The sequence below is a fragment of the Crinia signifera genome, chromosome 1 (genome assembly GCF_055691185.1).
Source record: "Crinia signifera chromosome 1, ASM5569118v1, whole genome shotgun sequence".
Classification (NCBI taxonomy): Eukaryota; Metazoa; Chordata; class Amphibia; order Anura; family Myobatrachidae; genus Crinia; species Crinia signifera.
Window position 1 is genome coordinate 417502419 of NC_139217.1, and position 25647 is coordinate 417528065.

General features: G+C 40.6%; 1 protein-coding gene across 5 annotated transcripts in view; it reads left to right on the forward strand.

Moving 5' to 3' along the window:
* Positions 1 to 1510: 1510 nt before the first annotated feature.
* Positions 1511 to 25647, forward strand: part of EDIL3 (EGF like and discoidin domains 3) — a 510230-nt gene continuing 486093 nt past the window's right edge. For 3 of the 5 annotated variants that reach the window (XM_083151831.1, XM_083151829.1, XM_083151832.1), the window contains exon 1: positions 1511 to 1974. In XM_083151831.1, the coding sequence (XP_083007957.1) occupies positions 1908 to 1974 (67 nt within the window). In that variant the 5' untranslated portion in view covers positions 1511 to 1907. The remainder of the gene's footprint in view (positions 1975 to 25647) is intronic. The other 2 variants (XM_083151828.1, XM_083151830.1) reach the window with 1 other exon arrangement.

Genomic DNA, 25647 nt, shown 5'->3' on the forward strand with positions numbered 1-25647 from the left:
TTCAGATTTCGGGGACCGTTTTTTGGTTAGCCCAGCACTAAAAGAATTCTAGCATTTGCAGATTTTGGCACCTGAGAATCCTTGAGATGTTACATCACGATTGATCTGTCTACACCTTTTGTATTAGTCTTGAGGGTACATCAAAGTTACTGAGGTTCTAATGAAGAGATACCTGTAACAGCCAATAAACCTGTACATGGGATCAGCATGGGTCATTGATGTTTAGTCAATAGCTGATGTATTTCCCACATACTGAATGACAGTTGTCCAATGTTTCGCCACCATCTATGGTTTTACAGCAATGGTCAAAGCGATGTTTTCAGGCCGAGGAGGTGTAATCAGTATGTCACCACACTATGACCATCACCCTCCCAACAGCACTGTCACTTACTGTAGTTTCCTTCCAAGTGTCATTATATTCTGGACAGCACTGTGTACCTGTGATGTCAGCAATATGTTACAGCCAATGGTCACCCATCATGTATGAGAAAGTGACGAGGATGCCATTGATATAACCACCAATGGTGCACCATTGGATAATCAACCTTAACCAGAACTGCTTGGTTTTGTTTGGGAAACCCCACTGTAACAGTACTTGTAGTTTCACAGTAATCAGAGATCCCAAGGTTGTCTAATAGTACAGTATCAATGGGTGAAATGTAATAGGATGAGCGATTCAGAAAGTGAGAGATTTGGTAAGAAATCTCCAGTTTTTTAAAGCGGCAATCATTTACACTGCAAAACCAGTTTGATTTTGCAGTGTAAATGATTGCTGCTTTAAAAAACTGGAGATGTCTTACCAAATCTCAAATTTTCTGAATCTCTCATCCTATTAAATCTCACCCCTAGCTTTTTACTGACATGTATGTAAACTGAGTTTTCCCATGTACTGATAATAAAATCATCATCAGTAAACCCTGCATCATAACTTTTATATATGTCTTCAGTCACACGTATTGGTTCTGTGCCACAATCTCCCAAAGTGTAGCCCTTCCCAATCTCCCTGCGTTGGTGTCACACAGCAGCACATGTGTAGTGTACAGTACATCCTTCGGGCTATGCATTGCACTGGAGTCGGTCTCTGCTGCGCATAAATACACATCATCATACAGTACTGTAGTGATGATCTCGCCTGCATCCTGCATCCCCGCTGCCTGAGCTCCCAGTCACTGGGTACCATCCATCACACGCTCCGCTCCTCCGCAGCACAGAGCTGGGAGCTTGGAGGATAATTCGCCTCTTACTGTAACTGCGCTTATTTCTTCTGATGCTCCACAAGCAGGAGCCAAACAAATACATACAAAGTAATAATATACTTATATAGGACAGGAGTTCACATTATTCTAAGCCAAATCAAAACACATATAGGTATACAATATTGATGTTGCAGTGCCTTTAAGGCAAGAGCAGTGTAGCAAAGCCCAAGTGAAAAGGATGAACTAAGTCAGCAGGAGGAGCAGGTGTCTGGGCGGTGCAACCACATTCCCCTCTTCCCATTCTCCCTCTCTCTCCCTCTCTCTCTTTTTTTTTTTTTTGCAATCTCTTCTTGTCTTTTCATTCTTTCTTCCAGCAGAAGGAGCTGCTTGTCTGAGCATAGAGGACCGGGGAAGGGAGAGAGAGAGAGGTCTGTGTGGCGGAGACGCACGCTGCCTGTGTTTGTATACACAGCACTCTCGCACAGACAGCTGCTGCTGTCTCATTGCTGACTCCGGGCAGTCGTGCTCTAGACGCAGCAGGAGGACGCACATAAAACGCACAGCAGGCGCTCCTTACAACACTGACTGCGAATCCGCGCAGGATTTGGGGCACAGGAATACTGAAGCAGCCCATCTTCACAGGACAGGACTTTGGCTTTTTCTCCCCCCTTTGGAAGGATCATTTGGTATCTGTAATACTGACTGAGAAACATGATCCATAAGGAGGTCGCTCGACTCCTGCTAAGTGTCAGCCTTTGGGTCCCTCTCCTAGTTGCAGGTAAGTGATGCTGTACTTTTACCTAAGTGGATGACTTGGAGACACATCCTCAGTGGCACAGAGGTGACTACTATGAATGTGCCCATGGGAGGGAAGTGTTCCACAGGGGACCAGAAGGAGGGATAGAGGGAATGCAGGATATCAGATAAACATATAGTTTCAATTCTGGGAAAAGGGAGGATTATTTGTCTCTGCCATCTGCAGACCTGTTCTGTTTAGCAAATGGTCTTAATGAGATGACAGGGAGAGAGAGAGAGAGCTTAATTGTAATCCTCATCAGCTTTTATAAGGATTTAAATAACCGCAGGGCAGTCCTTATCTCTCTCCTAGCTTCCCATGCAGTGATGTAAGATGCAGCCCTGCCTGGAAATTAGTCTGGATGAACTGTGGAATATCCCTAGCTGATGCTGTTACTACAGTATTACATGATGCCAGTATTCCCATCAGTCATGCTTTATTAGGGAGTGCTGTAAGATCATTAGAACTGTCTTTCAAAGTTTCATTTACAGAGTGCTATACATTTAGAGTTTGATATGGTGGTAGGTAAATGTGATACACAAGTAAAATAATACTTTATTATTTACTGGTCTATAATACTGGTACTGTTCTACATGAACTAAGCAGTAAATGTCATTGGTCCTCCCTGTGTCCTTTACTATGCCAATCATCATCATCATCATCATCAATGCATGCACTGGGGCTTTGAGCTTAAGTTATGTGCACCCCAGCTTGTGCCCTACTAGCTCTGTGCTGTTGAACAGTATCCACCTGAGTCCTGCTCCCCAGTCTATAACCGCTTCTGTGCTTGACCCTGAGCTCTTGTACTAGGACTTATAATCCCCAGGTGGCTCCTGAACTCTGCACTCTAGACTCCTGGGCTCTGCCCCTTTGCATTCTGCTGGGCTCTCCATCCCTACCTTCTGCTGGGCTCTGCACGCTAGCTTGTTGCTGGGCTCTGAGCCTCAGCTCTGCACCTCTGCTAAATAACTGCATCTCTTCCAGTGTTTGGCATCACATCTGTGCGGAGAATGGAATATCTCCCTAACTTCGCTTGTTAGAGGGGGAAAGGTCTTGTTAAATACAGACAATTCGTCATGGCTTGTAGGAGGGAGTATTAGGATGAAAGGAATGGATGAGATTAGTGCTTACCAGACTGTGTAGTTCGTTTCTCTGCCTGAAAGATAATGAAGCCTTTGGGGCTTTAAATTGTGTGAACAGGCACTGATCTGATCTCCCAAATTAATATAAATATCACAATGGGAGTGACCGCATCTATAAAATAAATCCCTACTCCCTCAGTACATGGACTGCTTCATATTTTTACTATGCCATCCCCTGTTCTCATGAACACTTGTGATTTAGAACATCTGTATCAATCTGCAGGAGAAGCCCTATTAACTGAGTGGGATTATATAGAGAGGCGAGGTGCATTTTATTTATCTGGCTACAGTACAGCTTATAGATTTATCCAGCTAGGATAAGAAACAAGTATGCAATCAGTAAAGCCAACCTTATCGTCATTAGATTATAGATTGGAGGAAAGAGTCAAAAGTTACCTGGAATGGCTTTATTAAGCACTTTGGGTTGAGCAAATGGTCTCTCTCTGGATACATATTCTCCGGTGTGTTTGTTAGTATTGATTGTCCCTGCACTTAAGTTCTGAAATTAAAGGAAGTTCATTTTCCCACCAACAGCCACTTATTGCACTTCCTGTTATTCACTGCCTATCCCGCTCTTCAATTCTCTTGTCCGATAGTTGGTTAATGAGGGCAGGCCTTATGGTAAAGACCAACAATTGCATATTTACTCATACCCAAGATGTAAAAAAAAAAGTGTGAGGTGGTCCTGGATCTGTATAGATCACTTCAACTATATTTTTTTGGATTTTGGTTATTTTGGTGGTTATAGAAGTGAACACAGACAACCATCAGACAGCCTACTGGCTGTTTTGTGGACTTGAATTCTTAGTAATGACAGAAGTCCTCCCTGATATATTGAATGTTGTTAGTAAAAATAAATACATTTCATAAAACTTCAATCTGAAAATAAGACTAAAGCAATTTCCTAAATTGAGCAAAACGTTGCAGTGCTAGTAACTGTCTTATAGTGTGGTGTTATTATTTTATTTCATAATTTGTTAATATATGTTCCATTTATATTACATTCTGGCAGATGTTAGTTGGATCATCATTGCATATTCAGACAGATGTTATTTTAATGATGCTACACGGTATAAATATAAAGGCGACTTAGTAGATTGGAATGGAAAAAAAATAGCTTCATTACCATACAAATGATTGCTTTTCATGCAAGCTGGATTCGTGGTTTGTTTTTATAACTGTTTGGCCTTTTTTATTATATTCCTTTCTCAGTTAACTTTTGCTGCTTGATGCTGCGGAGGTGTAGAAATCACAGGAGACAATTCTGTAATAGGAAAAAGGGAAGATTTCCTTTTTATGCATTTCTTCTAGACCTTTCCCATGAATCATTTTTACTTTTAAAATGAAACCAATAGATCAGTAATCAAACTGAATATTGTAGCAGCTGTTAAATAATTCATCAGTATGGACTGTTCTAAAAAGTCAATGACATTTCATACAGTGCTAGGAAGCACGTGATGTTATGTAATCTGTCAGTGGCTACTCTCATGTCTTAATCCTTTAAGCAAAATATACCCCATTAGGATCTAGACAAATTCATTTGTTTTACAGATTGACTTCCCTCACTAACTCCAATTCCCCTCTCTGTCTAAAATGAACCATTGGAACAGAGATAGCTCATATTATTCACTTGCTGTGAAACCTACTTGCCAATTAAATATTCATTTGAAGAAAAATCTACTTTTTCATCTTTTTAATGGAGCAGATTGATAATCTTAAGGTAATTGGGTGATCTGTAATGTAACATTTGCAAAAGTATGAACATTTTTGTTCTCTGCGAGGATTATCAATCAGCTTAATGCAGTCCGTTATGAAAACTTGTTTAATAAAATCCGATTCAGAAAATAAATGAGAATTGCCTTTTTTCTTTCTTTCTAACCATTGTCCAATTTCCTTAACTGAAAGTTGATGACTACAACGTTCCAAATTATGATATCTGATTTTTAAGTACATTGGAATGCCAATACTCTGGCCAACGAGCTGTAAAATTGAACACAGTCCTTCTTTAAGATGTGTTATTTGCCAAATTGCAGAGGTTTCCAAGTTTAGTGCGCTCTAACATTTACATTAAAGAACAAGTCAAGATGATCTCCTGTTTTCCCAATGAGTGAAAACTAATGGAATTTCTCGTTTTGTGTGGATGGTGCCTACTGTAGCCTAGAACTTAATTGCTTCCAAATGTTATATATCCCTAAGTAGGTATCAAATGTTCTGTAACAATTTCATTTTAAAGCAGTCTTTTAGCATTTACAGTTCATATTTTCAGTTCTTTAGAAAAAAATCCACTTATGCAATGCAATTACTACAGTAGGTCAGTATTCTACAAAGAACTTACGTTGAGGCCCACAGCCTGACCTTTTGCTATTTTCTAGTAATATGAATTCTGTATAGTACTGCTGTATGCTTATATCTGGCATTTCTTTATTTCCATATATTGTTCATTTCTATACTACATATTGTCGAAGTTTGACATAAGCTCTGGATATGTTTTAAGTAAGCTTTAAGTACCATGTGCAACTTTTGCTACAGTACATAAATGATATAGATTAATTGTGTTATTTACAGCCATGTGCTTACAGTATTGTATATCATCGGGCAGAATTATTCACCTCCATTGCTCCTTGTTCTGTAGTTTTCCTAGGGAGTGTCAGCATTTTGCCCTATCACAAGCCAATAGTCATAAAAAAACTCTGACTATATGAATATATGACTAAAGAGCTAAAAGAAACATCAATGTATTAGCTGATTGAAAAATAAAGATGTCCGGGTTCTTATATGTTAGTTGGGCGCCCACTAAGCTATTTGCTTAGTTTTGCACGTCCCCTCTTGGGGCTCTCTATGCTCACCACGCTCCGGGCTCGGTGGCTCACTGCGCTCGCCACATTATATAAAATCAACTCCATGCCGACATGGATAGTGGGGTATAAGCGTACTAACTGTAGTGGGCGCCCAACTAACATATAAGTACCCATGTCTGTAAGCCACAACACCTGTTGGCTATTTTTCTCTACTTTTACAACACAAATGCACACTAGGACATCTTGCCATAAAACTTTTTTCAACTGGAAATATAAACTCCTCTAGAACCATTATGTGAAGTGGTACCTAACCCTAACCATTGGAATCTTCAGAATGTTGACATTTCAAAAGTCGAAATTCGACATAGCATTCTGTGAATGTCAACATGGTGCCTGTTGACTGTTAAATCATGTGGATATTCTAATGTCGAAGTGGTAGTAGTTTCTGCAGACTAACTGATCGGATAATTTATTTGTTTATATAAATCTTGTGGGTAAGCAGATCAGTAAAGTCAACTTGGTTTCCATCCATAAACTCAAGGTCTGCAGAAGTCGGATATTGCCATAAGACAATGACCATAAAATAAATTAGTCTACAAAAATTTCGAGCAGAATTTTTTTTTTACTTTGAAATGATTCAAAGTCCGAGGCCTTAATTCAATAGTAATTTTATGCCAGGACCTGAAGCAAGGAGTTCATACAAGTTACCTCCATAAATAAAAGCATTTCTGTTAGGAAAAATAGCTCAAAACTGCTCTAATCTAATGTATAGGATTGATCAACAATCATGTACTGTAGGTGCAGATTCCCAATAAAAGTAAATCCCTTTTCCAAATTATTTGACTCATTGTGTAATCTGTATCTATTAAAATTTAGATTAAGGTCACATTTATGCAGAAATTCAGAAATAGGCTTAATGGTCCAATTCATTCCTTGCACAGCTATACCTTATTGTAATGGAAAATGCTAACAACTGTTTATAGAATTACAGAATAATTAAATAGTAAGTAGTACACAGTCACTTTGCAGTGATATCATTATGACTCACCCTAAATTCATAGCAACCCATGTTTTGTCTCTCGGTTTATAAGCTACAGAGCAAAAATATCCAACACTCCATGGTAATCCTACCAGACCCTTGCACAAGGCATTACAAAGTTCTATTCTAATCATGGCTATTTTATATTGTTGCTGACACCCATGTGTCGACTGCTGCTAATTTTGATGTCTGACTCAGACTAAACCCCCATATGTAGTAGGATAGATATTTATTTAAAACTCTCAAATGTACAGTAAACGTAGTTTAAGCAAAGACCTGCGGCATTGCCTGCACTCAACTCTGAGGGGTTTACTGTAAGATGGGATGTTGCAATGGGCAACCAATCAGATTTTATGTAGTATTTTCTAGAAGGTGCTAAATAAAAATGAAGTAGATTCTGATTTGTTGCTATGGGCAACATCCTACCTTCATTAGAACTTCCATAATTGTATATAAACCCCAAGGAATCCAGGGCAAACTCTTAATACAGGTCGAGTCTCCCTTATCTGTGTATTCCAAAAACCGAAATATTCAAGGTTTTTCAGGATAATTTGTTGGGTTTTTCCCCCGCCCCTTTTCATACTTATAATACCTCATCCCCCGATGTCCACGGCGGCCTCCGGGATCCTCTTCAGTGACATCTTTGGTCCCAGGTGTGCATTGCGCTGGTGCGCGGTCGCACCGGTGCGACCACGCACTCGTGCAATGCACTCCTGGGACCTGAGATGCAGCTGAAGAGAATCCTGAAGGTCACCACGGATGCCAGGGGACCACTGGGGCACCACCAGGGGACCACGTAATTATGTAAAAAAAAATATTCCAAAAACCGAAAAAATCCCTTATCCAAAATGCATTTCAGATAAGGGATACTCAACCTGTATTAGTTGCGTACAATAGCTGACTTTGGATTAGTTCACTTGAATCAATGTAAACCAGTTTTGTTGCTCCTTACATATAAGGAGCTTGCTAGGTAATAATCCTTTATTGCAGTGTTTGTGGAGCTTCTTCTGGTTTTATAAGTAATAAAACCAGTGGAAAACATATGTTTTGAATAGTACATTGAATTGTTCACAAGCAACTCCTGCGCTGAATCATAATGAAATAAGATATAAAAATGTTTCTTGAGGAAAAGGCTGGTAATGTCATTATTAAAGAATTCAGGATGTCGGCTTTCAGGATTTGCTGTAAAAGACTGGTCAGCCTCATAATAAACCAAAGAGCTTTGCAATATATTTTTGTTATAGTCATACACAGTAGAAACCACACAGAAGATGCAATAAAAATGTCATATATTTTATTTGGTTATGGTAATATTGTGTTTTGAGCTTAAATTTTAAAGTAACACGGAATAAGAACATCCATCCATGTGTATTACGAAATTAGACTAATGTCATGTAGCCACTTTGTCTGCTGCATATTGTAGCCTTCCGTAACCACAGGGCCGTTTCTACAGGTGGACAAGCCGTGCAGCCATAAGGGGCACCGTGCCTGCCACCATGTGACTGTACGGCTTGTCCCCTGTTGACTGCTTCCCGCTGACCTCATCCCTCTCCCTCCTCTTGTTGCTGCCCATTAAGCACATCACAGGCTTCAACCAACCACCTCCCGGCCCTTACAGAGTGCCTCCGCTTCCATTCCCAGATCTCTCTATCGGTGTTAACTCCACCTGAACGGCTCTCACCCAATAGGCTTGGCACACTGGGGGTCACAGGTCAGCAAATCAAAGCCCGTCCGGCTCTCCAGATGCAGTTACTTGCATTCTCCTGGGCCTCCCTAATGAGAGCGGCTCCATCTGTACTTAAAACCTGGACCATTGGGGTGCCTTGAGGACCGCATTTGGAAAACTCTTATATATGTGTTATGATGTCTATATAAAGGGACTTTTAAGTAAACCAATTTACCATTTGGTTCTGAGGGCTTAATAGAACATATTCATTAGGTTATAACTCCATGGTCCCTCACTCCTCAGCTAGCAAATGGACATAGAAATGAACCTTAGAGTTAATTGTGTTAGGTATACCCTGCAGTAAAGCTGGAGTCCAAAATGTAATTAATTCAACTAACAATTATTAAATCGTAGATTGTTTATTGCATCAATATATTTATTTGGTAATAAATAAGACTATAATCCTCACTTGTATTCATCTGTGTACAGATGAGGGAAGGTTATTAGCATAGCTATGATGAGGAAGTAATAGGTTTAGTCACTTATTCTGACAAAAAAATCCTAAAATTATGACTTATTGGCCTTGACAACTACCCAAGATAAACACCATAAGCTTGGTCACTCTGTCTTAATTACATTATTATATTGCAGATGGACAACAATGCTGTGCCTCCATCATTTTACATTAATGCATTTAGTAACCAAAATAAATATGAGTAAATTGAGAAACTGGAGCCTGTTAATGAGGAACATGTTATTGGTTTAGCAGGATTGATCTTGTTGATCCAGATTTGCCTTTTTCCTTCCAACCACAAGCCTCATCCTAACTAAGATGCTCTCGGAGATGACAAACAAAGGACTTTATTCTGTTTGAGTCTACCAGACGCCACCCTGCGAATGCCGGGTCGCCCCCACTCACACGACATGCTCGTTTGCAAGGGCTGCCTAGTATAGAACACCCTGGCAACTAGCATGTAACCCAATGACAATTAGCATAGAAACCTCTAGCAATGAGCATGTGACCCCCTAGCAATGAGAATGTAATCCCGGCAACGAGCATGTAACCCAATGACAATTGTAGCATAGAAACCTCTAGCAATGATCATGTGACCCCCTAGCAATGAGAATGTACCCCCTGGGAACGAGCATGTAACCCAATGACAATTGTAGCATAGAAACCTCTAGCAATGATCATGTGACCCCCTAGCAATGAGAATGTAACCCCCTGGCAATGAGCATGTAACCCAATGACAATTGTAGCATAGAAACCTCTAGCAATGAGCATGTGACCCCCTAGTAATGAGAAACTATTTATTTGCAAAGGGCCACAACATTTCTAGTTACACCACTGCATCAATCACAATAATTCCAGAAACCAGACTGTCAAATCATCTAGAATATCATTCACAACATTGTATACTTATATAGAATACTTGATATTCACAGCAATGTTAATTACTGGACAGGCTAAAACCAACACATGGTGAAGAATAGTTTCTCACATTTGCATTTCTCAGCTATTTAATTTGGCTGCAAGTGTATTGTACAAATGAGGGCAGGTGAGAGATCGCGGCTGCCTCTGTTGAAGAGATTCCACAGTGACAGGCAGCTCAGCGAAATCAAGGGAATACTGAACAACTGAACCAATCCCTGATGGAGAGAGAGAAGTTAAAGGCTGCTGTACACACCAAACAAATTAACCTCCTTTGTTGCCACATATAAACCATGCATATGGCTGAAATTTAGCTCCTGACTTCCCCAAGGTCAGGGGAATTCCTGTTTAAATTGATGAAGTGTTTTCTTCTGTACAATGACTGAGCAGAAGCTATTTTCCTCTGATGACTGAATCATGTACAAGATAAAAACATGATCATAAAATGCTTCGGTGTGTTTAAATACTTCATTTCCAAGTAAGGAAGGCAAATTGTTATTTTGTGTTCACAGTTTGACACATTGTATCCTTATTTATATCATGCAGCAATTCATGGAGGGGAATTTGTGGATGGAAGTGATTTGTTATTTATGAGGGAAAATGGCACAGCAATAATATGCAAAGTGTACCCTCTGTGCAGCATTCATTTTGAAACAATGAAATTTTGAGCACAACAATTTGAATACAAATCTATGTGTTTTTTTCTTATCACCTACGTACTTACATACTTGCCAAATATGTTCTTCTAGTCTTTTACAGATTTGGGGGCAGGAATGGTCTCATCAAGGCATTAGAAGCTGCCGGGGGTCGCCGCCGCCACCGGGAGGTGCGTGCATGCGCGATAGAACTATACCTGACGCGCTGGATAATGAGGTTTCTTCTGCGCATGCGCGCACCTTCCGGCGGTGGCCACCCGGCCCGGGCCCGTTCTTACTAGGACTTGGAGAGGGTGTATAGCTGGGCAGCTGGCCAGCAGCCAGTAGGGTAAAAAAATATATATATATCGACATCGGATGCCATCCATCGATGGCATCAAACTATTCGACCCTCGCCTATCGATGCCCAAAACATTGAGCACTAGGTCCCGACCATCGATGTTTTGGGAACATCGATAGTCAATGGCCATCCCTAGAAAATTGTGAGTCTGTAGTACAAGGGAGTATAGGCAATTACACCTACACTAGTAAGCCCACTCGAAGCAAATGCTTTGAAAGCTTGCTTCGAAAACTAGTCTGCTAACCTGTGATTGCTTCTGTGTTTGGGCATGTGTGAGAGAAAGAGAGTCCTATGCAAATACATGTAAACCAAGTGGGGAGACTGGCAGGGATGATATAGGTAACTCACAATAAGCGCCTCTCGTTTACTAGGATAAGAGTTACTGTATATTGAAGATGGGATGTAGCCCATAGCAACCAATCAGATTCTATCTATTATCTTCTAGAAGGAGCTAAATAAATAATACGTAGAATCTTATTGGTTGCTATGGGCAACATTGGGTGGGCAGCGGCAAGTGAGAAGTGGTGCCGCCGACATGATTCATCATATGTCGGCGGCAGCGCCGCTCGTCACCCGCCACTGCCCATCCACTCTGCCATGCAAAGTACATCACTGGCTATCTCCGACGGTCCCCCTGCGTGTCAGGCTCTGCCGCTGGGTGAGCTGAGCTGAATTGCTCTGGCTCACTGCCGCAGGCGGGGAAGCAGCTGAGCTGAGCAGCGCGAAACTCCCTGCACTCAGTCAGTCAGTCAGTGTGAGAGAGACTGACTGAGACTGCAAATAAAGTTAATTCACCCTCCCTCCAGATCCTCCATACAGTTAGCAGTCCAGACATTTTTTTTGAGGTGTAAAATTTGTATGTAATATATATATATACTGTTTGGTGCCGGGCACACCACCAAATAGGGTTGCTTGTCGGGTGCCTTCGTCAGGGTAATATATAGACGGGAGAAGGACGCAGCACTCCAGACGAAATCTTCAAACAGCAAATAATTTTATTGTGCTCAGCAACGTTTCAATACAAGTATGTATTATCTTCAGTGCCTGAAGATAATACATACTTGTATTGAAATGTTGCTGAGCACAATAAAATTATTTGCTGTTTGAAGATTTCGTCTGGAGTGCTGCGTCCTTCTCCCGTCTATATATATATATATATATATATATATATATATATATATATATATATATATATATATATATACAGGTTGGTTGGTTTGTATGTCTGGCACTCTGAAATAAATATTGAAGACCGGGGTGCATCACTGTATGCTTATTGTATGACCTGATGAAAAGACCGTCCCGGTCTTGAAACGTCGTCATGCGGATTACAAACAAGCCCTAAGATGTTTTTCTATATACCAATACACTTTTGAAAAAAATCCGTGCTGAGTGCCGCCTCCTTTCTCCTGCTTGGATGTTAAAGTCTATGTAAGAGAGCTGACTACTATATATATATATATATATATATATACTTGCAATATGTAGTTAAATAGCAGCGTGGTGGGTGCACTTGTAGTCTTCAAACATATGCTCCAAATGAAGGCACTCCACATGTTTAATGCAGATAAAAAGCTGTATTTCAGGCGCTCCACATGGCCAAGTACTTTCGGAGCCTCCGCTCCATCCTCAGGGCATGGGCAACAGCTACCACAAGTAAGACATAGACACACTTTGTCTATGTCTTACTTGTGGTAGCTGTTGCCCATGCCCTGAGGATGGAGCGGAGGCTCCGAAAGTACTTAGCCATGTGGAGCACCTGAAATACAGCTTTTTATCTGCATTAAACTTGTGGAGTGCCTTCATTTGGAGCATATATATATACATATATATATATATATATATGACTTATACCTTAATAATCATTATATTAAAATAGAGGGGGGGGGCGGCGGCCAAAAATGTTGTGCCTAGAGGCGGCCTGACCCCTGAATTCGCCCCTGGGGAAAGCCAGACGTTTTTGAATGATTAAAGGTAGCTATTAAGGACCAATAAGCCTGATTAAAGCAAATGCTTCGAAAGTTAGTCTGCAACCTTGTGGTTGCCTCTGTGTTTGTGCACGGGTGGGGAGAGAAAGAGTTGTAGTTTCACTTGCTGCCGACAGATGGCAGTGTTTCGTAGACACACAAATGGACATAGATATATACAGTATATAGATGATTATTGTTAGATGAGTTTTGTTCTTTTATAAACAATGTTAGCTTTGTGGTAATACTATACATCAATGAAAAGTGAAATTGGTCTTTAAATTATGTTTCTATGAGCCTAAGACTATTCCTCCTTCATTGCCCCAAAAGCTCGCACTATATGTTACTGAAAGTCTCATAAGGATCAATCACTGCTTTCTAATTTTCTGTGTGATCTGCGTTTTGTTCTGTTCAGCACCATATGAAGGGAACACAGCTCATGCAGAAATACAGTGTATGCTGAATGCCCATTTCAAATTGGAAAAGTAAATTTTTTTTTAAATTTGAAATGTACCCTACGTAAGTTTGACAGGAATACTTGAGAGGATAAAAAAGTAATGAAGCAGAAATAAAAAAAAGAACTTTAATCTATGCGATGCTTACTTTACTAGAGCATTTAGCAAAATATTAGCAGATGTTACCACATTCTTGCAAGAATAATAAAAAGACTGCGATAAATATAAAAGAGAATGTGTGCTAAATAATATGACAAAATGTTGGTTTTAAACATTTTGTTTGCAAGACATAAAACAAAATGTGTAGACACCGTCATTGTTGAGATAGATATATATATGTACAGAAAAGGGGGCTGATCCGGGTTGCGCCACACACACAATAAGCAGCCACTTTTATAAATCCCCCCTGTTATCGGGAGATGGAACAGGATAGAAGTTTTTTAACTCAGTTATTTTTATTAAAAATACATAAAATTTGACATCCGTTTATTTGCAGTTCACTCGATGGTTAACAGCACAGATTAGACTCCAACCCTACGCATTTAATCTCGAAAGACTTCATCAGGGGTAAACGGGTGTACGGTATGTCGATCATAAATATGAAGTTCTTAAAACAAATTCCTAAAATGCACAAAAGTATTCAATATGGTCCAGTTTATATCACAATGGACTCAGTTCAGTACCAGAGTAATTCTCCTCCAACTGCTACTCTGGTACTGAACCTTTTCCAATATCGAATATAGAGTCCATTGTGATACAGTATTCTTCAAAACTGGACCATATTGGATACCGTACACCCGTTTACTCCTGATGAAGTCTTTTGAGATGAAATGCATAGGGTCGGAGTCTAATCTGTGCTGTTAACCATCAAATGAACTGCAAATAAACGGATGTCAAATTTTATGTATTTCTTATAAAAAATAACTGAGTTAAAATAATTATGTACTTTTATCCATTTGAAAAATATTTGATCTTATGTTGATCTAATCCAGTGGTAGCCAACCCTAGCCCTCGAGAGCTACCAACAGTGCACATTTTCCAGACAACCTAGCTGCTGCACAGCTGCACTCATTAATCAATGACACATTTTAAAAGATCCACAGATGGAGCTAATTAGCTCACTTGTGATTCTGTGAGGAGACCTGCAAAACATGCACTGTTGGTAGCTCTCGAGGACTAGGGTTGGCTACCCCAGATCTAATCTCTTGAAGGTGGTGGTATTTGTTAGCACTCTCCATGCGGGACAAAATGCTCTGCTCCTGGACTTCCCTGTTAATTTATGATTGCCACCACCTGTGGTGAAACACCTTTACCTAGCTCCCCACTGGTGATGACAATCCTACATTACCAGGGAAGCCCAGGAACAGAGCATTTTCTCCCGCATGGAGGGTCAGGTAGGCAAGTATGCCTGCATTGTCATGATCGTGCCCCCCTAACGCTGCCTTGCTGTCCTGTTGCGGCCCCGCTGACAAACAAAATGCGATCACATCCTTTTGGCCTAATATTGATTTTTGCACTTCAGCAATGTCAAGCTGAATCAGGCCCATAGTGTAGTGTATGCGGGGAAGGGGGTGCAGGGTAGCATTGGCAGTGTGTTTGGGTAGGGCGGTAAAAGTATAGTGTGTGGGGTGCAGGGTAGCAGCAGTAGGTTAGTAGGTGACACTCTCCCTTTTCACCCACTGACTTTACCTTCCCATCACATTTCACCATGAAACATTCTACAGAGACATATTAAGTGGACAAACAGATGAGTCCTTTTTCTGCAAAAGCCTATTAATGGCAAATGGGACTCATTTGTCGTGATAAACTTGCCTGTGGGTGTGCGTAGGATCGCATGGTGCGTATACTCCTATGAACGGGGTGTAGCTTGCCATAACTAGTAGCAAGTGAGATGTAGCCACTTGCGGGTACAATGAGAGCGACCATATCTTTATTTGTAGGAGGGCGCAAAATGTATCATTTGCAGGAGGGCGCCAGACACCCTAGAACCCGCCATGACTCCCATCTTAGTAAATTTTCCCCAATGCATTCAAATTGTTAGTTTTTACATGACAAATAAAAATGCTGGCCTAACAGAATAATATAACAATGGTTGGTACCTTTGCAGGATAACATGTTCCAGGTCAGTTTTCATCCTGTCTGTTAAACATGAAGTTCAGTATTATAATGAGGATTTCTGTAAAGAACAGCTCCGTTGTCATCCCCGCATGTTTCCTCTTTCATATTTTCACTGCTGACTGGACATAAATGATTAATTCGGAACATACATGTGGACAAAAAAAACCTGGTGCATTGTTACTCTGAGTCTCCCTGTCAGAGCCCAATCTAATCAGGCTCATTGGAAATCCACAAATGTATTGGTCTTCTAGAACAGTGGCCCTCTAACCAGTTATATATCAGTCAGGTAATTGGTCCCAGATGGATACATTTGAAGTAAATTGGCTAATCACTAAATCTTTCACTACCTGTGGTCCCTGGGGGCAAATTTTAAGAGGCCATGTGCTAGGGCATGAAAATATCTAAAATAAGAAGAAACTCAATAAGACAGGCTCTGCTATATAGCCCTGCCCATCGATACATAGCAGCATCATTGGAAATTGATGATACTGTAGCTAGGTCATAGCACTTTGACTGATAGTACATAGATAATGTACCTAGAACATGCAGTATACTCCGTTCACCTTGTGCAGGACAGTCTGTTCTCAAACTTCCAAACTAATTACTTTGCTGTATTAATTAATGGATGTTCTAATAAAACACCCCATACACAATTCATTAACTCAGCACAGGTAAATGTAATTAATTAAGATATTTGCAATATATCTATCTACAGTATCTTTACTAAATCACCCATTTACGTACAATATACAGTAGCTTTGTTTTAAGGGGTGTACACACGCTTCAGTTTTTACAGGTTTTCAATTCGATTTTGCTTATAGAAGCAAAATCGAATCAAAAGGTTTTTAAGACACTTTTGATCCACATTCGATTTGATGCGCGCTCCCGTTTTCTCTATATCGAAAAGAAAATTAGACTGTGCAGGCAAGGAAATATCAAATTCGATCCAGTAAATCGAATGTGTACACTGTACCTTGAATGTAAATCATATTTGATATCGAAATTGATATTGAATGCAAAAGTGAAGATCAAATGTGAAATTGAATGTAAAAGCAAAGGCCAAATCGAAAGGGGGTGGAATAGGGGAAATCGAAAGCAAATCAAATTGAAAGTATATTGATACGTGTGTACACACCTATAGGTGTGATGTTGTATACATTTTTGTTATTTTAAATGCTACATTTTACCATATTACGTACAAGAACCTACACGGATTGTAAATATATTAGGCCAGGGGTGGGGTGGACATTTTAAAGCTAAATTAGAATTTTGAGCCCTGAAATAAAATGGAATTTATTGTTGAACCGACTTCTTTAAGTGTCGTGGGAGAGAGTGGAGAATTCCAATAATTAATTATCTATTTTATTTGTTAATGTAATGAACAGATTTATTGCGCACATATGGAAGTGTCATGTAGATTGCAAACCATTGTGTTTTAAGTAATTTGCTAATAAAAATGGGTAATAAGAATGGTCAATGTAAATAAGGAAATTAGACTTTCTAATGACTTATTTCTATTGATCATATTCTTGAACGGTAATAATCTTAACTTGGATGAAGAGTTAAAATGTGCATATCATGTAACAAGGACAGTGTGCCTTACACAAATGAGAACACTTACAATATATTTGAACATTTATTTCAGAGGGTATGGGTAGCATGTTATCATACAGTATGTCTATTCTCTATTGAAATTGATTTAAACTAGTTATTGCCTTTACTTTTTGCCATACTTCTAATTTTTTTGTGATAGTTTTTTTCCCTATTTGTAAAGGGTAGCAGAACTACTAAGGAACAGGATAAACACACTTTTCCTAGACATTCTAATTTAAAATAAGTCTTCATACTGAGTTTATTGGGGAATATGCTAAAAATGTGTAAACGTTTTGCTCTATGCATCGCAACAATGTGTTACAATGTATAGACAGTGTCAACATGGAATACAGTAGATCAAAATGGTAGATCAATATGGTCAAAAGGTGGAACTGTTAAAAGATCAATTGAGTACGACAGGTACAATGAGTCACCTTGTCCAATGTGATGTGAGCACTGAAATGTATAAGTTTGCGTCAAATGTAGTCTCAGGCTGCAAAAAGACACATTTTGGCCCAAACAATGGTGTCAACCAGTTCCATGTCATATATTATGTTGACATTCATTCTAGCACTATACAACATGCACATTGTTTACTTAATGACCACGTTAACTTAAAATCCATGTCAACATTATGAATAACAGCCAGGAACTTATTAACGGTTCCATCCACCTTACGCTAATACAGAAGTAGCCGCCCCCCCCTTCCCCACCACCAATTTTTTCGCTCATATTCAAATAAATATTGGTGATTTAGCTCCATTAATTTAGCCACTTACCACCCTAGCAATGCTGGTAACGGTGGTAGTGGCATCAATCACAGCCTCGGTGGCGGAGCCCGCTGTGGCTGTCACAGGATCTCCTCTTCCCTGCGTTGCTGTCTCGTGATGCTGGCAATACCAGCAGGCACCGCTGCTCCCATAGTTCCCAAGGAAGATCTCACAAGACTTTGCTCGATCCAATACCAGTGGCACAAGGAACCGTTCACATCCTAGCGCAATCTATTGTGCTGGGGCTGTGATCCCCCAGGACTTACAGTACTTTGCTATTTTATCACTGCCTTTGGCACAGGGATGATCTGTATAATGTTAGCTTGCATTGATTGTACATAGTTGCATAGACATGTTTGCAGTTTCTGCTGGGAAGGGAACTCATTCCCAATTATCTATATTATAAAATGTAAACTGAAATATATCAAATGACTCGGAAAAAAAGTTTTTAAAGATCTAGTGTCAAAATATGTCTTTCAGCTCCCTCACTCCTTTTTCTTAGTATCTCCTGTCAATGTGTTGCATAAAGATTTCTATCTTCAAGATGTGTATCCTTGGTATATGGCAAAAACCTACAGGCAAAGAATACTACACCTGGCATGTTTCCTTTTTTGCTTGCTGTGATCAAAGTACACACCGATCCAACATTGCTCTAATTGATCTTCTGTAAATGCCTAGTGCTACAGTGCTATAGCAGCCTTGTGGTTGTAAATCTAATAGACCTGCAGCGGGTCAATGTAGGGTGAAGAATATTTTTTTAAAAACCCTTTGATATGGTCACATTTGACTTTTGTTTGTAAAAACCACTTACAGGAATCAATTCTTATAACACGTTTTATATTTGACCACACATCAAACTCTCATGCAAGATTTTGTGCCAGTCATTTACTGCTGCTTGTAGACCTATACCTATATTTACAGTATGTATATATATATATATGTGTGTATATATATATATATATATATATATATATATATATATATGCAAAAAGAAACGGAGAGGGAGCACAGTATGAGCATCACAATAAACTTTTACTAAAAAAGTGAAATCAAGCTCACATACATGTAGGTCAAGATTTAACAGCTTGCCAGAATATAACCACCACACCACGCCGACAGCTTCGGACCGGGACCAGCCGTTTTACCGCCTGTGGAGCTTCAGTGGGTCAGGAACAAACAGCACAGCGTTGTGGATTTAGGCCACTCCCAACGCGTTTCGTCATTGGATAGACAAACTTCTTGCGAGTTAACCAGAACCTGCCCTGCGAATGAATGGTGGTACGCTGGCCCACCATTCTTACGGCGTGTACAGTCACATGGCATGCGAATGGATGATTTACATAAACATCCATTCGCGTACCAGTGAGAACCTCCCACATCTTTCGATGGTCGCCACCCTTCGAAAGATGTGGTGCGCACACGCATATATAAAGTGACTCTCAGGTCACTTTTACATGCGTGTACGTTCTCGCGGAAATGGGCGGGCAGCAGACATCCAGTGATGTCAGCTGCCCACCCACGTCACCGGGCGATTACCATGGGAATACCCAGTGTTTTTATGGGAGCACCCATGAAACGATGGGCGTTCCCATGGGCGAGTACCCCCGCCCACCGTGGGCGCATGCACCCAGCATCTTCGCATGCGCAGAAATGTGTCTGCGCATGTGCAGATGCTAAAAAGCACCCCCGTGCAAATGCATATGGACTACCGAACGGACCAGAATAAGGTCAATGGTCCCTGCATCTACTGGGCCCTATTTTTTATTAGAGTGTCTTGCAGAAGTATTTGACAGCATTTGTTACTTATCAGTCCAGGTTATGTTCTCGTATGTTCATAAAGGTACATTGTTGTTACAGGCTATTCTCCAGTAAAAAAAAGCATTGTGGTGGTGTCACAGTGGTGTCATATATACATGCTTTATCTCACAGATGTGATAGTACCAACCTTGCATTGGCCAATTGGAGGATGATGACACAGAACCCTTCACTGATGGACCGGTATATCACTAGAGGTAGTTGTGGTTCTGGGGAAGGAGGCATGTTACCTATTTCTTATTATTTATTTAGTTATGTACACATGTTATTTCACACAGGGCACTGCATTCTTACCTACTGTCCAGAAAGGTGAGGGAGGAATTTTTTTTTCCGGTAGACCCCCGGACCCCACAGAAGAGTGGATGTATCTCAAGAATACCCACCCACTTCAATATATTTGTTTTAGCCCCACCCTTTTCCCCCGCACTCGCTAGTCGCAGACAGGGGTGGAGCCTAATGACTTGAGAGGAGAATCATAAAGTCAGCAAGCATGGTGCATGGCGCACCTCTGTGTGGTATATTATATTACTGTGAGTGCACCTGCAAATGTTCCTCTGCTCCAAATGCATATCTTTAATTACAAGATTGGATCTCCAGTTTTTATTGCTAATCTCTAGCTACAAAATATTTGCTCTACAGTTTATTACCCAGCTACTGAACTTTGTTTATACAGTACTTCCTCCCTGCTGAATGGTAAACTATGGTTATATGACTCACAGCTATCAATCACACATTTATGTATTTATTTACAGTTTCTTATATAGTGCAGCAGATTCCGTTGCGCTTTACAATAGTACATACTGGAGAACATTGGAGGATAACATATCTTGTTGTTTAATCATGTTTTACAGGTGCCAACTATTAATAAATTAATACTTAATGTGTACACTGTAAATGTTAAACAAATTTTGTTGTTCGTTATCATCCAAATTGCTGATTGCTTCTTGCAAATAAACAATTGTTTATAAATAATCTATTCTCAGAGATTAGAATGAAAGAGGAAGAATAAAATTATGATGCGTGAAAGCTCTTCTGAATTAGTCTGCATGAAACTTCTTCTGGACAGTCCGATAGACTTTATGTGGTGTTATTCCAGGTTCCAGGGGGAGTAGACCAGCCTCCCGGTTCCCATCCACTTCCCCAGTAGGCGGTTTAGGAGCTGACGGCATTATACACTAATGTATGAATCATGTTATCATGTCCGCTGCCATGCGACCACTCCTCAAGGTACAGTACCAGCCACGGTAGTCATGGTTTGGCCCGGGGGACAGTGTATAAAAAGTGTCCACTGGCTGTGGCATGACACCACTGGCTGTTGAAATTTTAGTTGAAGTGTAGGGTTTATCTCGGGAGCTACTGGGGAGGCTGCTTGTCTAGTAAACAGTAAAGTCTAACCTTAAAAGACTTCTAAAGCAAAATATGTTTAAAAGAAGGGGTAGTGAACCAAACTAAGCTCTTCCCCTGTGTGGGCATGTCAAAAATTCTTTCAAATCCAGATGGAGAACTCTCGTGAGATCAATTTTCCAATATATGGATATAAAATATAAGAAAAAATTGCAATGTGTATATCTATAACAATATTTCTTCTCTCAAATATAATCGGCGACCAAAAGGAATGCGCACCTCACTTACACATGTGAGAGAAGAAATATTGTTATAGATACCATTCTGGGCTGTTGTAAGGCTACTCAGCACCCTAGGTAAAACTTTAACCTACTGCCCCCTCCAACACCACACTGCCTCCCCCCCACACACACACACCACTGCCACCAATACCCACTTTCCTGCCAATCAAGTGAAAGTGTGGAGGTGGTGTTCCACAGCCACCACCTGCATTAACCCCTTCAGTGGTGTTCACTGGGTGGGGCTCTCTAAAAAAACCTCACCGCTGTGACTCCCAGGTTCGGGCAGCACCGCTGAGCACTACATCGGCCACTGCCCGGCCCTTTCCCCAGCAACATCACAAGGTCACGTCACACACATACGGGGGGAAGGAGGCGGGCCGGGCTGCCGGAGCTGGGCAGCGGCTGAAGATAAGCTCAGCGCTCAGCTCAGCAGCACTGCCCGGTACAAAGCAGTGTAGACTCTGGTACTCCAAAGAGTTTTACAGGTTTGCCAGTCTGGGCACTGGAGCACAGCCCGGAAAATTCTCAGGAGTACCAGTGAAGGTTAAATAGAACAAGGATGTCTTTCTCACAGACATCCTTAATTTGTGATAGACAGACTCGTGGCACCCCCCCTCCCCCTACCCCAGATCCCAGTACCCTAGGCAAATATCTAATGCTGTCTAATGCTAGAGCAAGTCCTGACTGCATTGCACTAGGAGGTGGCATTGCACTAGGAGGTGGACTGAAAGGATGAGGCTGACCTACACTCACTGGAATTCACACAATTTGTGAGAACCCCAGATGCTCTCGGAGAATAGACAAGTATGTGCATTACTCTGGTCTTCCTGGAGGCCCAGTGGTGGCAGATTACAGTGGGTGCATATTAAGTAGCCTCATAGAACTTAGACCTGGCCTCACTTTTTAAGCCAGACCTCCATCTTCCTTAGATTATAGGCAAATGGAAATGTCTACGTTCACCAAGACCTGGGTGGATTAGAGCCTGGTGTAATCTTGATTTTCAAGTTCTGCTATAATACTTGGGCAGAGATGTAGGAGTCATGCAAACAAAATTAACATTAGTGGGTGTGTGGCTGGAAGAACATACTTAAAACAGGCATTTACAAAAGTAGTAAATCTAGCCCTAATATATTTCTTCATTAACACTATGAAATAATATTTTCCAGTCTTATCAGAACTACTGTATATCTTTACTAGGGATGTGCGATTAAGTTTTTAAGAAATTCGCACCCAAGCAAAAAAATCTTGAATCGTTCTGCGGTTCAGAATTCAAATTAGAAATATGAAGTTTGGGGCTTGGATTGCAAATATTACATGATTTTAGCTGTTTTTATCAATTTTCAAGGTATCCAAAACCCAAGATTCAGATTTTAAATTTGAATGCTAAACCAAAACAACTGTGAGTGGTTTAAAGAACAAACAAAAAGAAAATAATTAAATTAGACTTAAAACCAAAAATCGAGACTCCACCCACATCTGTAATTTGTACCCAGTTCTAATGTGCTAGCAAGTTTAGCTGGGTGGATAGTATGCAATTATTAAGCTAATTCTTGGCGGTTAGGTGGGATTATTGCACGGTGTCTACACATCACCAAGCAAGCACTGTCATTTGGAAACAAGAAATCAGGATTGCTGCCAATATTGAGCAGCTAATGCAATGTGTACAGTATGCTAAAAGATTTTAACGTCAACTATCTTTAGGGAAATGTAATTTTTTATATACAGTTGGAATGGTAAAAATGTATATAGAGAAAATCAACTGTTTTCTGGATCATTTGAGCTGTCAGAAAAAGAAAATCATGCATCGTTCCTCTTATCTTTCTGGTGTGTACCTAGCTTTTTACGACAATTGTTTGGAATTTTCCATCTGCTTAAACATCTATGTAGAAAGTCTTTCAATACTGACAGTCTCTTCTGGTTCTTCTTGGCTATAAAAGATCTGTATTCATGTTTCACAAGCAGCAGTGGAAGTGCTATTCACTGTTTTATCACTTGTGCCTCTGGTAACAGGTTAAATTTAGCACATAAGCTCTGTAGCAGCATCTGTCATTACATTTCTTTCTTCCTTAGAACACAGCAGACATTACTGTGAGGTGTATAAGTGAAGAGATACGTAGGCTAAGGGGACATCTTGACAGTAGAAGGAGTGGGCGTCTGACGGCCTTTCCTGGGAACAAGTATTGCCTCTTTATGGTATTCTTGCACTTAAAAATATAGGTCTGATGTATACAATTACATGATAAATCAATAAAAATAAATCAAATACTTAATATTTTAAAATACTTACGCATTTATTACATTTTAATTTTACATTTGGTCTAAATACTATGAATGTATAAAAAGCATCTGATTTAACAAATAAAATGATGTAAAACCTTTCTCTGACATTCATAGATAATCATAATAATATTACATTTATCATAGATGGACTGCACTTAAAGTACATTTTTCGGTACTTATGTAGTAGACGGGCACCCACTAAGCAATTTGCTAAGTGGGCTATTCTGCGTAGGAAAATCGCATCGCATTGCATGGGCCATTTTAAGGGCTGTGCGATGCGATGCAATTTTCCTATGTAATTTATTCACTGCTATCTTAGCCCCGGGGGATCGCATCACATCGCACCTCCCGCAAAATCGCATGTGATCGCATGCGATTTGATAAGGTGTACGATGCCATTACATTAGCTATACAATAATATCATTGTATGACATACAATGATGTTTTAGGCACCCCCCACCCCACACTATCCACACCACCCCTAAGCGTGGTGAGCGCAGCGGAAAGCGTCCTCCGACCTTTTCATACCCCCACTATCCACGTCGGCTTGGAGTCGATTTTATATAGTGTGGCGAGCGCAGCGAGCCACCGAGCCCGAAGCGCGGTGAGGGGATGCGGAATACATGTAAAGTAATCCGCGTCCACTCGCCACACTTCGGGCACTATATAAAAACAACTCGACGCCGACATGGATAGTGGGGGTATGAAAAGGTCGGAGGACGCGTTCCGCCACCCCGCGCGCTCGCCACGCTTTGGGGTGGCGTGGATAGTGGGGGGTACCTAAAACCTCATTGTATGTCATACAATGATATTATTGTATAGCTAATGTAATGGCATCGTACACCCTATAAAATCAGCATGCGATCGCATGCGATTTTGCAGGAGGTGCGATGCGATCCCCCGGGGCTAAGAGAGCAGTGAATAAATTACATAGGAAAATCGTATCGCATGGTCCTTAAAATGGCCCATGCGATGCAATGTGATTTTCCTAAGTTACCGTACGTATGCAAATTGGGCGCCTGGCTACTACATAAGTACCCATTTTTCCATTACAGTTATTTGCTTGAGAGCAGTGGCAGTTCCAGTAGTGAAACGGTTCCAAAGAGAGGCGGCAGCACAGTTCAAAATTTAAATAGGGGAGCAACACTAATGCCAGTGAGATAGTTTGTAATGGCAGTTGGTGCTGCTCCCCTATTTGAATTTTTAAACTGTGCTGTACCCTGGAGTCACCACTGCTTGACAGTATTTCATTTCTAATAGTATTTACTCCACAGGTTCTAAGGCTAGCAAGCTAGCTGAGTGCAGGGAGTAATCTGCAGAACTGCTGCGTCATCGATTCTGTCTCTTCATTTCTTCATCAAACAACTCATTCAGAGGGGGAAGTTTTGCTACCCCATTAGGAAAATAGGGCTGAATTAGTTAAGAGTCACAGCTACACTGATGAAAGCACATAAAGGGTTATACTACAGTTATTTCCCTTCTTACTGTACTTAGTGCCCAGACACATTAAACAAATGCTTAGCTCTGTTATGCATAATTTAATACAAAATTGAGGTTACTGGTATTTTTTATTAGAGGTACAGAAAGCTCATCACTGATATGCAATTTATATAGTCTTGTGCAGCCTGATCTGTTTCACTGGTTTTAGCTTCTGAGCTACACTTGTGTTCAATTAGTATGGATTGATGACTTATATGTAAACCATTGGGACTGTGTGCGCAGTCCGAATCGTGCTGATCGCTGAGAATGGGACACACGTGCATGTGAGGCGCGCGCCCGCCCCATTCACAGCAATGGGAGTGTCTCTGTGCCGGATCTCCTAGTCCGGCCAGGAGTGCACTTTTGCAATGGAGTTGGGCTAAATAAGCGAATAAGCTTATTTTGTGATTTTATTATATATTTGAACAATTTTGTTGTTCTATCACTTGTACATAGAGATGCGTCCCGCTATCTTGCATG